The sequence below is a fragment of the Falco peregrinus genome, chromosome 7 (genome assembly GCF_023634155.1).
Source record: "Falco peregrinus isolate bFalPer1 chromosome 7, bFalPer1.pri, whole genome shotgun sequence".
NCBI classification, from domain to species: domain Eukaryota; kingdom Metazoa; phylum Chordata; class Aves; order Falconiformes; family Falconidae; genus Falco; species Falco peregrinus.
The window spans coordinates 73,751,083-73,766,281 of NC_073727.1; the positions used below are offsets into that span (position 1 = coordinate 73,751,083).

Here is a 15,199-nt window from a genome sequence, read left to right on the forward strand (position 1 = left end):
GGAAATCATATGCAAGTGTCCAGCACGTAGGAAAACCCCTGCTTTGAGACAGTTTCCCAGATTTGGGTGACCACATTGCATCAGATTTGTGTTTCAGCAAAAATGAATGCCCCTTGAAATCAGTGACACCAATTAAGCATCCATCACACAGGATATATCGGTTGTGCTGTGTCCTCCTGAATACTTATGTTCCCACTTAATTATTACAAAACTTTACACATATTAAAAATTAAAAACCTACAAATATGAAATGTTAGGGTAGTGTAAATTAGAAGATTAAGTTCAATAAAAACAGAAAACACCAATGCAATGTTATCCTGCAGTATTAGCATATGCTTACCTGTACAGTTTCCTCCTTTCCAGAATACTTTCCTATTTGGGTTAGGCCACTGATGTAAATACCTAAAACAGGATGTAATGGCTTCGTTTCAATTTCTTGGTCATCTATATACAAAGTTACAAAGTCTTCAGTTACTAAGAGACGAATTTGATGCCAGCCTTCATCAAACAATGTCTAAGAAAATGGAAGAAAATATAATTGTTTAAAATAAATTGTCTTCAATTTAAATAACAATAAGACTAATTTCAACATTTAAACTGCTGTTAATGGCTGAGATGATCCAGGTCCCAGATTCTGTCATACAGAAAATTGTGAACTGTATAGGTAAAAAAGTATTTGCCAAGCAATATTAGAATTAAGAACATGGTATCTGGTAATAATTAATGCCTATTTCAGAATTATTTCATAACTCACACAGATTTTTTTCAGTCTATGATCTGCAACATGCTCAAACCTGTATTTGTTGAAAACATGAAGCCAGAGGCCTTTTTTTTAGCAGTGGCATGTCTCAAACACTTCAGATATTAAATCAAGGTGAAAAGAAATAGATACTTGAAAAGTCCTTCTACTTATTCTCTTACAAAAAAAAATCTTAAAGACAACATGATACTGGCAGAAATAGTCACACTATTGCAACGAATAAACCAAATATTACGTTCATCATCTCACAAAACCTCAGGTTTCTAAAGCTTAAGATTTAGTTTCAACAAATGGCATAGTTCTACTAGTAGTAGAAAACGAGAGATACCTTTAAAGAAGTATTGATCTCACCTACCTTAGAAATTAAATTCAACATGGGAAGATATACCTTCTTCTTGAGCCTACCCATTAATTTCAAAAACAATTCAGCTCTTTAGCCTAGACTAGACTAGATGCTTATCTTTTATACAGCTAAATCCCATACTAAATTAAATCATTAAGGTTAATTAAATGAAAGAGTTAATTAAAAGCAGTAGCATTTATAGTGTGTTTAGAGACATACAGATCTAAAAAGGTCATAAACCCTTGTAGTCCATAATAGCAATACAAGCATGAGAAACACAAAAGTAAAAAAAGCAAAAGTCTTCTTTTCAAAGTGAAGTTCATGGATATCTGGGACTGCAGGAATAAGACTGATTTGCCACTATAGCTACCAGAAACAATTAAATACAAATTTTCAGATTTACTTGAAACTGAATTTGCTAGCTGCCTTTTAAAAAAGAAAAAAAATATTATTTCACCTACAAATAAATATAAAAGTGCAGAGGAAATTTGGAAAGAAAAAGAAAAATTCTCTATCCAATAACAGAAGAATGAAAAACCTCTTTCTAGCAAAAGCTTAGTAGTTAAGACCTTCTTTCAGATAGGAGTCCTTCCTTCTCTGAGGATTTATATTTCAAATACCTTCAGCCTGATTTGGAGTAAGCTTTTGAATGCAGGCCACCACTTCCCAGAAAAGTTGAACCCACTTGGCCATTAAGTGCTCCAGCAATAAATCTTTCCCACTCTTTGTCTGCTGAACATCCCTCTTTGTTCACTTAAATAATACTGCAGTAGGTATGGGAATCTCTGGGCTGCATACTCCTATACTGCCCCAACTGCAAAAGTAGAGGCATTCAGCCTCCTTCCGTCTGTCTCGCCTGCAACCGAGACAATCTCTCTTAGAAGAGCTGAATACTTCACTGGAAATTACTGAAGACAGATTGAAAGGAAACCTTCAGGTTACACTAGAAGAAAATAAAAACGGTTTGCACAAAGAGGGCAATGCCTTCAATGAGAAAAATAAGTAGCTGAAAGGAATTTTTATTCAACAGAGAACTAGACAAATCCAAACTGAACTCTCAATTTCTAAGCTGCTATTTACTGTTCTGGAGAAGAAAGTAACTTCTTTCATTATGTATTTTCAAGGAATTTAGACACTTAACAAAAACTCTCTCTAAAAACGAACTGTTTTCATTCAAATTTTCCAGTCTCCATATCAAAGGCAGAAAACACTTTCCAGCACATATTAAGTAAAGATCTGTGTGAAAAAATGCCTCTGTGATCTTCACAATTACCTGCCAGAAACTACTGAGCAGAAAGCACCTGCAAAGCATTTACAGCAATGATCACTGTGGCCCTCTGGAAACATGGGTAAAGTACCCCCCCATCTATTTTTAAATGCCTAAGTGGGCAAAAATAATATCATGAATTTTTAAAAAAACAGAAAGGACAAAGGAATAATGTGTACTTAAATGAGTAATCCAGCATGATGATGACTTATTCCTTACCTTTACACGAGGTACAGCAAAAGTAATAACTTGTGTGCCATTTATTAAACTTGTTGTAGTGAATGATAATGTTTTCTCTTCTCCATTAATAGTGACTGCTATCTGTGGTCTCTTATCCAGACTTAGAATTCTCCACAAATCCCATGTCTTTTTTACTTTAAATCTTTGAGTGGAAACAAACACATAGGATGGAGGCAGACCTTCTGGAAACACATTCCTAAATAAGGGGAAAGAGGGGAAAATAAGGACTGTACTTCATAAATCGTACAAATCTTAAAATCTTAATATAAATCTTAAATAAGTCTCTCTCACTTTAAGCAAACAAAATAATCTTACTAAACTTACAAGTGTATTTATAAATTTAAATACCTTGTCAATTCTGACAGGTCAACACGTGAGGTTACTTCATAAGCTTTTGCATTGGTGGCTGGTATTTGAATTCTCTTTTTGACCTTTTTCTTCACACCTAATCCTACAAGAATGTCAAATCCTTTTTCATCTCGAGCTGCCACTGGAATTCTTGTCGGACAAACAGATTCTGCAAAGTAATAAATGCAAGCATAGTTCAAAATACGACTTAAAACTTTCAAAAAGTAACTTCTCACCTTCCTAATTTTTTGAAGCTGCCTTTCAAGAAATAATAGAGTTGAGAACAGGCAGCTAAGTATAACAAGAGAAGTGACATGCAGAATCCTCAGACATGAAGCAAGAATACGGAGATGTATTTTACTGCAATTACATTCACAAACTATTTTGAATTGTCACTAACTGTAGTTAAAAGGTATTACAATATCTGAATAATAAAATATTTAATTTAATTTCCAAAATTATATGGTTTCGAAATGCTACAAAATTATAGAAGTTAATTTCCAAAGTGCCTTAACAATTTGGATTAATCCAGCATCCCTCCCAACTAGAAAATCAGGCTGAAAATGGACAAAGTAGAATTATCTACAATTTTTTCATCTTCTTTTGCTCAAAATGGACTCCGATCTATTTTGTGTTACACTGAAATCTGTTTGAACCTATTCTCACTGGACAAATATTGTGTGATATATTTTCTGTGGAAACTAAAGTTAGCTGAATGCTATCTCTGTTTAATGCTCTTTACACAAAACCAATACTAGGCAGTGGACCTAAATTGTCTCAAAAAAAAAAAAAAAAAAAAAAAGAAAAGAAAAAGAGATAGTAGAGTGAAATTTAATGCTAAAGCAACATTGTAGTAGAGTAATAAATCAATGAAAAGAGAGAAAACAATTTTTTAGTTATTAAAATTATGGTAAACTATTTACAATAAATTTATTTTCATCATTCATTTCCCATTGTTTCTTCAGAAAAGCATCAGTTCATAGAAAAGGAAGAGGTTAGCAACACCTTCCAAAGAAGAGATGGAGAGTTTTGGGTTGGAAAACTCGTGTTTCAGTGCCAGGGAATTACCAGTTCAAATATATAGACTGGCTTCTCTTTATAATATGAGCAATGAGCAATGCTGCACAGCTGCTCTTTCTAACTAACCCAAGGGGTCAGAAGCTACCCTGTTCTGGTGAGGGAGGTAGGATATAAAACCTCTAAGAAAATTCAGTTAAGTGCATGCACAAACTGTCTATGGTGGAAAAGGGCAATGCATCCTAAAGGGACATGCCACAGGTACTTGGAGCAGCAGCAAGAAGAAACATACATTCCCCTTAGTTTTCTTTTCCTCGCCACAGCAAAATGTCACCTGACTCCCAAATTTAAAATGTATTAAAAGTTATCCATCTGGTTCTACAAGAAAGAATTGCAAAAACTCTCTGTGTACATTTTGGAAACAAAAATGTCTACCTTCTGAATGCTCACCCCCAAAAAAAACCCAAAAAAGGAAATATAAAGTCCAACACAGCTTTCCTTCTCACTCATCTCAAAACACAGATGAAGAATTTAAGTCAACATAGTTATGATATTAAGTCAGAGTAATAACAATTTTTTTTCAGGTTTCTTCACTGTTTTTTTATCATGGAAACATTTCTAAACTCATTTATTTCAAGGCTGAATAATGGTCATAATGCCATTAATACAGATTACAAGTAGTCATACACACTGACAAGAAAATGAATGCAAGAATCTCTGACCAGTTACAGTATTAGAAATTCGGTGTAAAATCAAAAGAAATAGGATTACTTTATGTGAGAGAGCCATTATTCTGGATCAATGCCAAAGTAACCATGCCAAACCAATACAATACAAATTAAGCATGCATAAAATTATATATTAAGAAAATATTTTTTATTTCCAATGGCACGTTGCAGAATTACATAAAGACATTCCCAGTAAGGTAGTTCTTTTTTGGGCCTTCTGGATCATCTTCTTGCAGGACTATTTTGATAACTAACTAAGCCATTATACAGGATGCAGAAGTCAGTGGCAAAATTAAGAACTGTCTTCCATGGGAAACGGCGTTGTGTTTCCAGCCCATAGTACCAGTCACAGAAACTCTCTCGCCCTCTAGCCCATACTGAAAACTAGTTCCCTTTCAGTTTTTTAATATAGTTTTCAGATGGGCTTTTTTTTCTGTCCTGAAGCATGAAATAGCTTTTTGATTTTAAATGTCATTATCTAGCACAAAGGAACTTTTCTCAGCATCCTCCAGACATACTTTGAGGTCTGCATTGAGCATTGTTTTTAAATGCATTCCTGACACACAATCTTCTCTGTATTTTTGCTAGAGAAAACGAATACTACAGGAACGTTCAGCTTCCAGAATAAATATTAAATATTCCTTAAATATTTGCAGATTCTTTTAGACACATTGTTCTTTCTGGATGACAGGCTCAGCAGGTTTTTTCACCTTGCCATACTCTGAAACAAACACTAGAGTTGCCAAACGGCACATGAGAGCCCTCCATCTGCAAGGCTGTAATAGCACTGCTTGCTACACGAACCACCAAACCTCCACCTACTTCTTCCAGAAAAGAAATACTGTCCCTATGCTTTTATATCTATGTTCACATAATAACATCGTTTAAAATGGCCATAAAGACAGGTTAGCTTTCTTCTAGACATTAAAACTAAGACAACCAAGAGAGAACTGCAAAATTTTCAGGCAATTTCACATGGCTGACCACAGCCAAATCATTACTGCTTTGCCCTCATGGAACTTCCTCCCCTGCAGTCAATGAATCTTAACAATATGTATAAATTAATCCACCACTCAGGTCTAAAATTTCCAGTTTACTAGCCTTTCACTTCACCTGCTAAAGACATTGTGGCTAGAAATAAAGCTGCCAACTAGGTCTGATTGCTCTTTGAGAGAGGCATCTCAACACTAACGCAAGAGAAGAGTGCATTGTAAGAGAGTGGAACCAAAGGGTCACTAAAATAAAGCAGTAAGTACACTTTTGTATACATAGGCAACATTTGCAGATTACTGCTATAAAAGTCATGTCAAATGTCACAGTTGAATTTTAAAGGATACTAGTTAACTTAATTCTGAAAGCAGAAAATCCATCTTGATGAAATATGATGTCACTTCTAAACTGTATTTAAAGGAAACATTGTATTTATTTGGGGAAATTTCTCCCTGTGTGAAGTTTTATTAAAGAATTTAGCTGCACTTAGCTGATTTAATTTTTGGACTGATCACCTTACTACATCAGGATTTATTATGATTTTCATAAGTGTATCAAGAAATACACACCATTATCCTCAACATAAGTATCACCATATTATTTCAATGGAGTCCATAGTCAAAGTGAGTGCAAATGAAAATTATTTTTCATTCTTACTAAGTGCAGAAATATGGTACAACTGAAATAGGACTTACATCAATTCCTGATAATAAAACATGTACAAAATAGCACTGAAAAACATTCACTGTATAATACAGTCCTTTTGAGTAATACGTTTTAGAAGCATTTTGCTATCTTTTGTATATATATGGGAAAGCCATTGCATTACAAAGTTATTGGAAAACTCAATGCAGTACTGCTGCTAGCACTGTAAAGATAAAAAGTCATTTTACAATGTTGGTCTTGGCTAACTCTTCTATAAAATCCTTCTAAAAAAGATTGTAACAAGATTGTCACAATTCCAGGCACTTTTGCCAAGAGTCTTTCTTCTGCGATTTTCAACACATAGTAGCGGAAGAACTCCTGTTTGTCATGACAGGCTGTCCTCTCAACTGTCATGAAGAAATGCTAGATTGTGGATGAGTAGCAGCCACACCTAGGAAAAGGATAAAGCAAACCCTAAATTCTCAGTGCCATGAGAATTGCTCAGCTATTTTAGGGTTTCTAAACTTCACCAACACACAAAAATTGGGGCTTACAGAAAAATAGTACATACAGAAATTAAACACACATTGTGTTAAAGCATCATACTTTTCCCAAATATACCTCTTTGTTTAACAGAGAAAATAACATTTTGGGACCGATTTCCACAAGCAAGATGAAAATGAAAGAAGATCGGAGTGAAGATTATCTGATGCCTTAGGTTACATTATTCATGCATTCTGCTTCTGAAATAAAGAAATTGGGTACAGAACTACATTTTGCACACCTGAAATATTTTATAATGAATTACTTACCTTCACAGAGTTTCTGCTTTATAACTTCTTTAATTCTTGATATTGCAATATAATCTTCAACATAAAATACATAAGTTGATGAAGGCTTGTTGGCAATAGCTTTAAGTTCATCCTCCTCAATTTCTGAGCCAACACCAATAGCAAACAAAGTGATTTTATTTTTTCTTGCTTCTGCTGCTACATCTTTGACTTCATCTTGTGACTTTCCATCAGTGAGAACAACTGCTATTTTTGTTAAAAATCTTGAAGATTTTGCAAAAAGATGGTCAAAGGCAAACTGAATAGCTCTTCCTGTTCTTGTATTTCCCCCCAAGTAGTGTATGGACTCCATTTCCCTGATGAGATTCTCAGTGGATTCATGAGTTCCAAGGGGTATTTCAAGTACAGGGTAATCGCTGTACTGGACAACTCCAACTTGAATAAATTTTGGCCCTATGTCAAAATTTCTTGTAATATTGACAAGCCAGCTTTTGATTATTTCGAAGTTTTCTGGGCCAACACTGTAAGAGCCATCTAAGATAAAAACTAAATCTGCTGGAGCAGTTCTGCAACCTAACAAAAAAAAAAAAAAACAACAAAAGTCAAACAAATATTTTAATGAATCCTTCTACTTTTTTTCTTCCACCGGAAATAGTTTTCATATCAATTACTGTTAGCATTAGAATCTATACTGACAAATATATTTCATTTTTTAAAAAATCGGCTGAGTTTTCCAGACAACACAAGATTGTGTCTGTAAGCCACACGATCCAACTTGGTATCTGAAAACGATACCATTTTCTGTTTTATACATTATTACCAGAAATTACTATTAAAAAATCTGGAATTCAGTTCCTTAGCTGGCAATTGCATTTCATACAATCAGCAAAGAGGAATACATTTTGGTTTTTTTTCCATATCTCTTTGTCTGCAAAAATGATAAACATAAAACCTCATTTTTGCTAGCAAAGCAAGCGCATTGCAGACAAAGGTTATAGTCTCGACACTCCAGAATTCAGCAGTAATAGCCAATCCTTTTACAAATACATTTTGATTGACTTCTGACACTGCTGTATGGCACTTACAGAACAAGTTACTACAAAATCAATTGAATGTTGCTGGTACCATATTCTGATTTTAATAGAATCAAAATATTCAGTGAATTATCTCAACCTCCAGAATATAAGATCACGTAAGCATGCAACACATACAACGTAACTGCATAAGGACTTAGGTATGGATTCAGCTCTACTAGCTATAGTCACTTATAAATGGAGCTTTTAGACTAAATTCCCAACTACAGGCCATGGACTGACACAAGCATTTCTATAGGACAGTCCTATTCACCTTATATGCACATCCTCATATGGAGAGCATAACCCTCTAGAGGAGAGAATCACCTTCCATCGACTGTGAAAGGATCTCAGTTAGATAACTGACACATGAGATGGCCAAAACCAGCAGAGATTATTCTGATCCCACGGCACACAGGGTCATGGGGGTTGCTGCGTATTACTGTGCTTCCTGTTCTGTGGAAGGCTGCAGCTCCACCACAGGAAGGAGGGCTCTACCTTGTCCTGCTATCTGCCTATGGACACTTCTGGTCAGGTCAGCATTTTTCCTTCCTTGAAAGCAAGTGCCCACAGTCTGTCTGCTGGAGAGATGCTTTTGCAATGGTGGTGGTGGGGAAGAGAAAAGATATTGGGAGAAGGAGCATGGAGCGAGCAAAGTGTGTCACTCTGTGGTCCACAGATATGAATCACGGAGTAATTTCGGTTGCAGGGGACTTTGAACATCATTGGACTCTGCTGAAAGCAGGTTCAGCTTACAGCAGGTAGACTGGAAAAAATATATCTTTCTAGAGACCAAAAAGAATTTTATGGAGTTTGTTGTTACATACTGAAAATTGCTAGATTGAGAGCAAAACTGGAGTGAAAAGACCTACCCTGAAAGTTATCATTGTGGCCAGGGGAAATTTTTCCACACGCTTTTTATTCAGCCACTTTATCATTCAAAAAGGCACCCTGCTTTAACTTTTTCTTTACCATAAACCAGATTTAGAGTATAAAACTTGGTTTGATGGGGTTTGAGATGCTGTTTTGGAGAATACGCAAGAAGGTCTGTCCAAAACCTGGGGTTATCTCAGCTTCCGCTCATAGAACCTCTATTTTTCTTATTTAGTTTCTCACATAACATTAAGCTATTCAAAACATGACTTAGGAAGAAATGAAAATATAAATACGCAAGACACAAGTTTAAAGCTTTACAGTTCTATCTGCCCCCCTTGGGTATTTACAAGACACAAAAAGAAATTAAGTATTCCTTTCCTTAACGAGAAAAAAGATATTTAAGTTACTTATAATTTCCTGCATTTTCACCAGGAAAATTATACTGGAAAAAAATCACCATCAACAGAAGTGCATGTGGCCCGAAATTGGATACAATAAATTCAAGGCATGCTTTGAAGTTGCCCTTATCTAAAATATAAAAATTAAGACTTACTTGCTCTTGTTTCCCCATCTTCAGCTGAGATGTAATCATGAAGTAGCAGAATTAATAGCGTCTGAAAAAATTTTACAATCTGTGCCATGTGTATTCTATTTTCAAAGTCTTGAGATTAAACTAGATGGGGAAGAAATGAAAATACAGTGTTATATTACAAAACAAACCCAAGCTTCTGTGTTTTAAAACCTGTGCATGATGAACTTTGAATCAAACCTGCAAGCCCAGATGCGAGGCCAGCCTGCAATGGACCACAGACTCAAAAAATGTCAGTTAGGCACATAAGCTCAAAATTGAGATTCTAAACTCAGCAGCACCCACCACCTTTCCTATGGAAGCTCAGTTTTCAGCCAAGTATATTTATACATTGCTCCTGCTAAGTACATACATAAGTAGGTTGTATTCCCCATCCCAGTCACACTTGTCCAACTGCTATTCCACTCCGCAGCCATTATCCAAATACTTGACAGCTACTGTTCCAAAATATGGCAAGTGATTATGTATAAGATACTGGTGGGGAGACGCTGCTTCAGTCTCAACTCACGCACCTGTCTACTTCAGGGAGTCTGGGACACTTCCCACTCCTCTGTCCCAGGGCTGAGACTGTCACCAAGGGTCAGGGTCTCAGCGAGCCCCAGACCTCTCCCAGAAAAGCCAAGCCCTGCAGATTACATAATTATATGCATTTTCAATTTCTGATTTTTAACTCCGTTTGTCTCCTTTATTATCATGGTCTCTGAATTATGTCCCCTAAAGGGTCCTGAACCAAGTTTGCTTTGGTATCATGTTGCTGTCATAAATATTATTTACAAATTTACTTAAATTAAGCCATATTTATTACTTATGTTTATTGCAAAAAAAAAGCATTATAATGGGACAAGTTACATTTTTGGAGTACTGTATTAGAGATCCATTAATTTCAAGACTCTGAAAAAGAAAAAAACTATACTGAATCTCTTTTGTATTCTGTCTTCTTATCCTCCAGTGCAAAATGCAAATTTTCTAACTACATTTTATTCTCCATTACAAAACATGAACACCCTGATAGAAAAAGGGAGAATTAACTGCTGATTTGAGTAAGTGCATGCACTGGTGACTGAGAACTGGCACAGGTTTCCCAGGGAGACTGTGGAGCCTCCATCCCTGGAGATACTCAGAAGCCTTGTGGACATAGCCCTTGGCAACTGGCTTTAGGATTTGGACCAGATGACCTCCAGAGGTCCCTTTCAACCTCAACCATTTTGTGATCCTTTGACTTCTACTAAACTATGTGAAGTGGTACTTGTTCATCTAAGCAGAGGTTTCCTCAATCAAATGTAATGAATGTAACAGAGGACAGAATTTTACAATAATTTATATCTATCTTTGCATATTTTAACAGAAAATTTTTTCCCAATTGAGATATTTGGTTTGCATTCAGATCAACATTGTGTTTGTGCTGCCTAGTAACCGGCCAACCAACCTATTGCTTTTAAATTTTCCCATATTTATGGGAAGATCTGTAACCCATAAAAAAAGCTAAATTCAGGACAAATTTTCAGTAGCAGTTCAGGGTCAATTCATTGCACTACCCTTCAACGTCACTGAATTAAGCATTTTACATCTAGCTACAAGACTAATTCGTCTTTACAGGCTTTGTTTTGTCAGTCATGTTAGTCTTTATCTATTACATGTTAGTTTATCTCTAACAGTCTTGCTGCTTTTTTCAGCCCATTTCCTGGAATTGAAATGCCTTCCTTGAATAAGGCCAAGACTCCTTTCCTTTTCATGTTTTTTTCTTCTAGTCATAAACCTTTACTTATGCCCACACCAAAACAGTCTACACACACAAAGGTCAAATATAAATGAAAATATTTATTACACAACAAAATTAAAATTTAATATATGGGGGTGGGTGGGTGAAAACTATGTGTATTTTTCCTTTTTATATTGCTAATCTTTAATTCTGAATTCTTCAGGGTAGACAAGGTGTCCACCACGCTACCACTAATAAGGTATTGGCACATGTTCTGAAACTTCTGTAGTGCTGGAAAATACTGTTCTCCAAAAATAACAGCAAAACACAATTCAGCATGCCTATTGCAAGTGTCCCTTAGGAGAATAAATAAGTAAATGGAAATAAGTAACCATTTCCTTTACCAAGACTAGTCGTCAAGGGAGCAAACCAAAGAGATTGCCATTTAATCACTACAACATACTGAGCAGCAATCAAGCAGCCAGTAAACTGTTATCTGCAACAAAATTCTACAGTAATTAAACACAGATCTTACTCTCAAAAGATGTATATACCTAGCGTAATGTGTTTAGGAAAAATTACATGGGAAAAAGGGATTACAGAGTTGTGGGGTGAAGACAGTAACTAGAGAGGTAGCAATTTCAATGTCAGGTTTCTTTCTGGTAGATTCATTATCTGTATTTGCCAGACAGAAGATGTGCCACAAAATCAGTAACCTGATTCACCCTGGCTTTTCAGTCAGCTGCTTTGCTTTTTCCGCTGCTTATAAAGCACTCATTCCATTAAGACAAAAAAAAAAAAAAAAAAAAAAAAAAAATCTCCACAACCTCAAGAAACGCACAAAAGTGAATTTCCAGGAAATGATACTCCTACCTAATATAACCTCTCAAAGTTAATAGTGCAAAAATATAATTACATTATTAAATATCACTTCCAGATTACAGGTAATTGCAAGGTAACACCATACTTTATTATTATACTACCTTGTGTCAGAATGGGTGCGAAACGACATGAAGCACTTTGGAGTCTATGGGATAGGACGTAAGATGCACTGTTCCAATGATCCTACACAAATACTGGGATGTCAACTTCATTTAAATAGATTAAGTGGCAGTTTCTTGTCCCAGCCTTTTGAAAAAGGATCTGTTTAAACTATGAAATTAAGTGTGTAAGTAATAAGCACGTAATATATGAAAAAATCTTACCATAGTAGAAGTGGATAATTTACACTGATTATTTCAGACTTGATGGTTTGCAAGATTCATCATTTCAGCCTTTTCCATGGCAAGTGTTTACTGAAGGGTAAAACACATCTCTCACAAGGCCAAATTGAGCAATACCAAAAAAGAACATATGAAATTAAATCTATGTGGGAATTTAAATAGCAGGTAATTAAAGAAGGACAACGGCATTCTTTGAGAATATCAGAAAAATGTCAGCCTGTAACTGGAAAAGAAGACAGGGTACTGTACAGAGAGCTGACATACATCAGAAAACCACAATGCTGGCCCCAACAAACTATGAATTCCTATAGACTCCTCTCACCAACAGCCCCAAAAGAGAAAGGCTGAAAAAAATTATAAGGAATGGTTGTGAAAAAGACAACTGAGGAAAATATCACAACAGTACATTAACTAATTTTTGGTGTTTGTTATCGCTGTGGTTGTCTAAACGGTTATTTCTGTAAAATCCACAGAATTTATGTAAAAGGAAAATAAAACCCAAGCAACTTAGTGACTTCACTGTATCAGTCTTCACTAACAAGATTACAGGGACTGCTACCATTAACATCACACCTTTTTTTTTGAAAACAAAACAGCAGACTAAATCTACAAAATTATATTAACAGCACTCTCCCTGCACAAAACTTGTATGTGCTGTATGCCGTAAGCACAGGCATTTCAGGTCAGGCAGGGACACAGGGATCCTGCTCTCTGGTGCAGCTCTCCTTTCACCAACCCCTGCAGAAACCATTACAGTCTTCCTTAAACTGCACCACCCCCTTTCACCTCTGCTCACCCTTCTGCTAACATTTATCCACTGGTACCTCCAGGGATGAGCTCCCCAGATCAGTAGGAATGACAGAAGCTACAGGGAAGAGGAAGATGCTGAGAGCTGGCTGGGTGGGAAGGGGAGAGCAGGATGCTGCAAGGAAGCCATGTGCCTCCAGGGAAGGAGGGGCTCAACAGAAACACTACCGACTTCACTGACTTCACCGTTGGAGGGGTACATGTGACAGCACTTACTGGCTGTCCTGCAGAGAGTGCAGGGAGCCTGGTTTAGGAGCCGAAGCGAAAGGTCGTCTCAAAACCACAGCAAAGAGGAGATGAGGGGTGTTACAGGGGAACTATTAGTGAGGAAAGGAAAACTCACAGGATCATAGAATCATTTGGGTTGGAAGAGACCCTAAAGATCAACTAGTTCCAACTCCCCTGCCATGGGCAGGGACACCTTCCACTAGACCAGGTTGCTCACAGTCCCATCCATTCCCTGGGCAACCTGTTCCAGTGCCTTACCATACCCCTCACAGTAAAGAAATCATAGGGATACGCTATGCTGTCTGCACTCATACACCCAGCAGGGATGCGCTGTCCTCTGCATTTTTCAGTTTTGTGTTCTCCTATCATTAATTTGCATTCATCTCATCTATGCATATATTTTAAACAATGGCATACCCCTCACATGACCCCACTGATCAGCTGTCATCAAGCTGTCTTAAAACTCTGCAAAACAGGAGTCCAAACAGAAAAAAGGTAGAACAAGAAAGAAACATTGCAAGTTCCTCCTGGAACCAGCCCCACTGACCCAACCCGAGAGAACTGCCATTCCCCATGCAGCCCTGGCCTCGCAGGAGGCGCATATCTAAATCCACTCTCACTCCACCAGTAAAAGAAATAATACTGGAAATACTGTCACAAGCTATCAGGCATCAGTGTGTGGGGGCACAGGAGGGAATTACAGGACAAGAATCATACATATCTCATTTCCATTCTTTACTACTGAATGCTACAGCAGTCTTCAGTGTACATCTTTAATCTTGAAAGACATTAAAGTAAAGAAACTCACGTCAGAGCAAGATTTCTTTTGGTGAAAACCATGCTCCAACTTATATTTTTTAAAAAGAATCAGTAAAATAATTGGCAAAACAAGCTTATCTGATTTGCAGTATCAAATTGTATTCCCTCAATGGACCAATTTTTCCATATATTTATGAGTCCTTCTGCATTTCATTTACAGCAAAGCCTGAAAAATATGAGATACAGAACTTGAGAACTTCATTATAAGAATAAAGCCAAATAACTATTTAGTAGTCCAAAATGGACTTATTAATAGAAACCAAAATTAAAAGGATAAACCCAAGACTTAAGCAACCATCCAATGATGATTTCAGGAATTATGCAGTGTTCAATTTATCTGAAAGAAAATAATAATATAGCACTGGACTTTTAACAGTCAAAAGAGATGCCAAACCAACAACTCCAAAGACCAAACTGCTCGGTCTTGACGATATAGTAATTATAGCACAGGCAACAGAAATGTACTTGAAATTACAGAAAATATTTGCCCAAGCGCCTTATTGCTACCATGGAGAGACCACTGTTAATATCAGCCCAGGACCTCCCCGTTGGCATCACCAAAAGCCAAAATTCATCACTGCTGATCATGTCCTTTCTATCTCCAGTTTTTTTAAGAGAAACAGAGAAAGTTGTCTCTGTAAGTTCTCACTGCTCTCTTCTCTGCCCTTGAGAGCTCTGCTGGCGTCTACAAGAAGTCAGGGTCCTTGTGCCAAACTTCTGCTGCTAGAGCTGCAGGATCTGGGTCTGATTGTGCAG

General features: G+C 36.6%; 1 protein-coding gene across 1 annotated transcript in view; it reads right to left on the minus strand.

Moving 5' to 3' along the window:
- COL21A1 (collagen type XXI alpha 1 chain) overlaps nucleotides 1-15,199 on the minus strand; it is a 113,969-nt gene that overhangs the window by 74,211 nt on the left and 24,559 nt on the right. Inside the window, exons 2-6 of the mRNA XM_055811220.1 lie at nucleotides 9,632-9,751; nucleotides 7,151-7,702; nucleotides 2,959-3,127; nucleotides 2,590-2,806; nucleotides 341-514 (exon numbers count right to left, since the gene is read on the minus strand). Coding sequence (XP_055667195.1) covers nucleotides 341-514; nucleotides 2,590-2,806; nucleotides 2,959-3,127; nucleotides 7,151-7,702; nucleotides 9,632-9,719 — 1,200 coding nt within the window. The 5' untranslated portion in view covers nucleotides 9,720-9,751. The remainder of the gene's footprint in view (nucleotides 1-340; nucleotides 515-2,589; nucleotides 2,807-2,958; nucleotides 3,128-7,150; nucleotides 7,703-9,631; nucleotides 9,752-15,199) is intronic.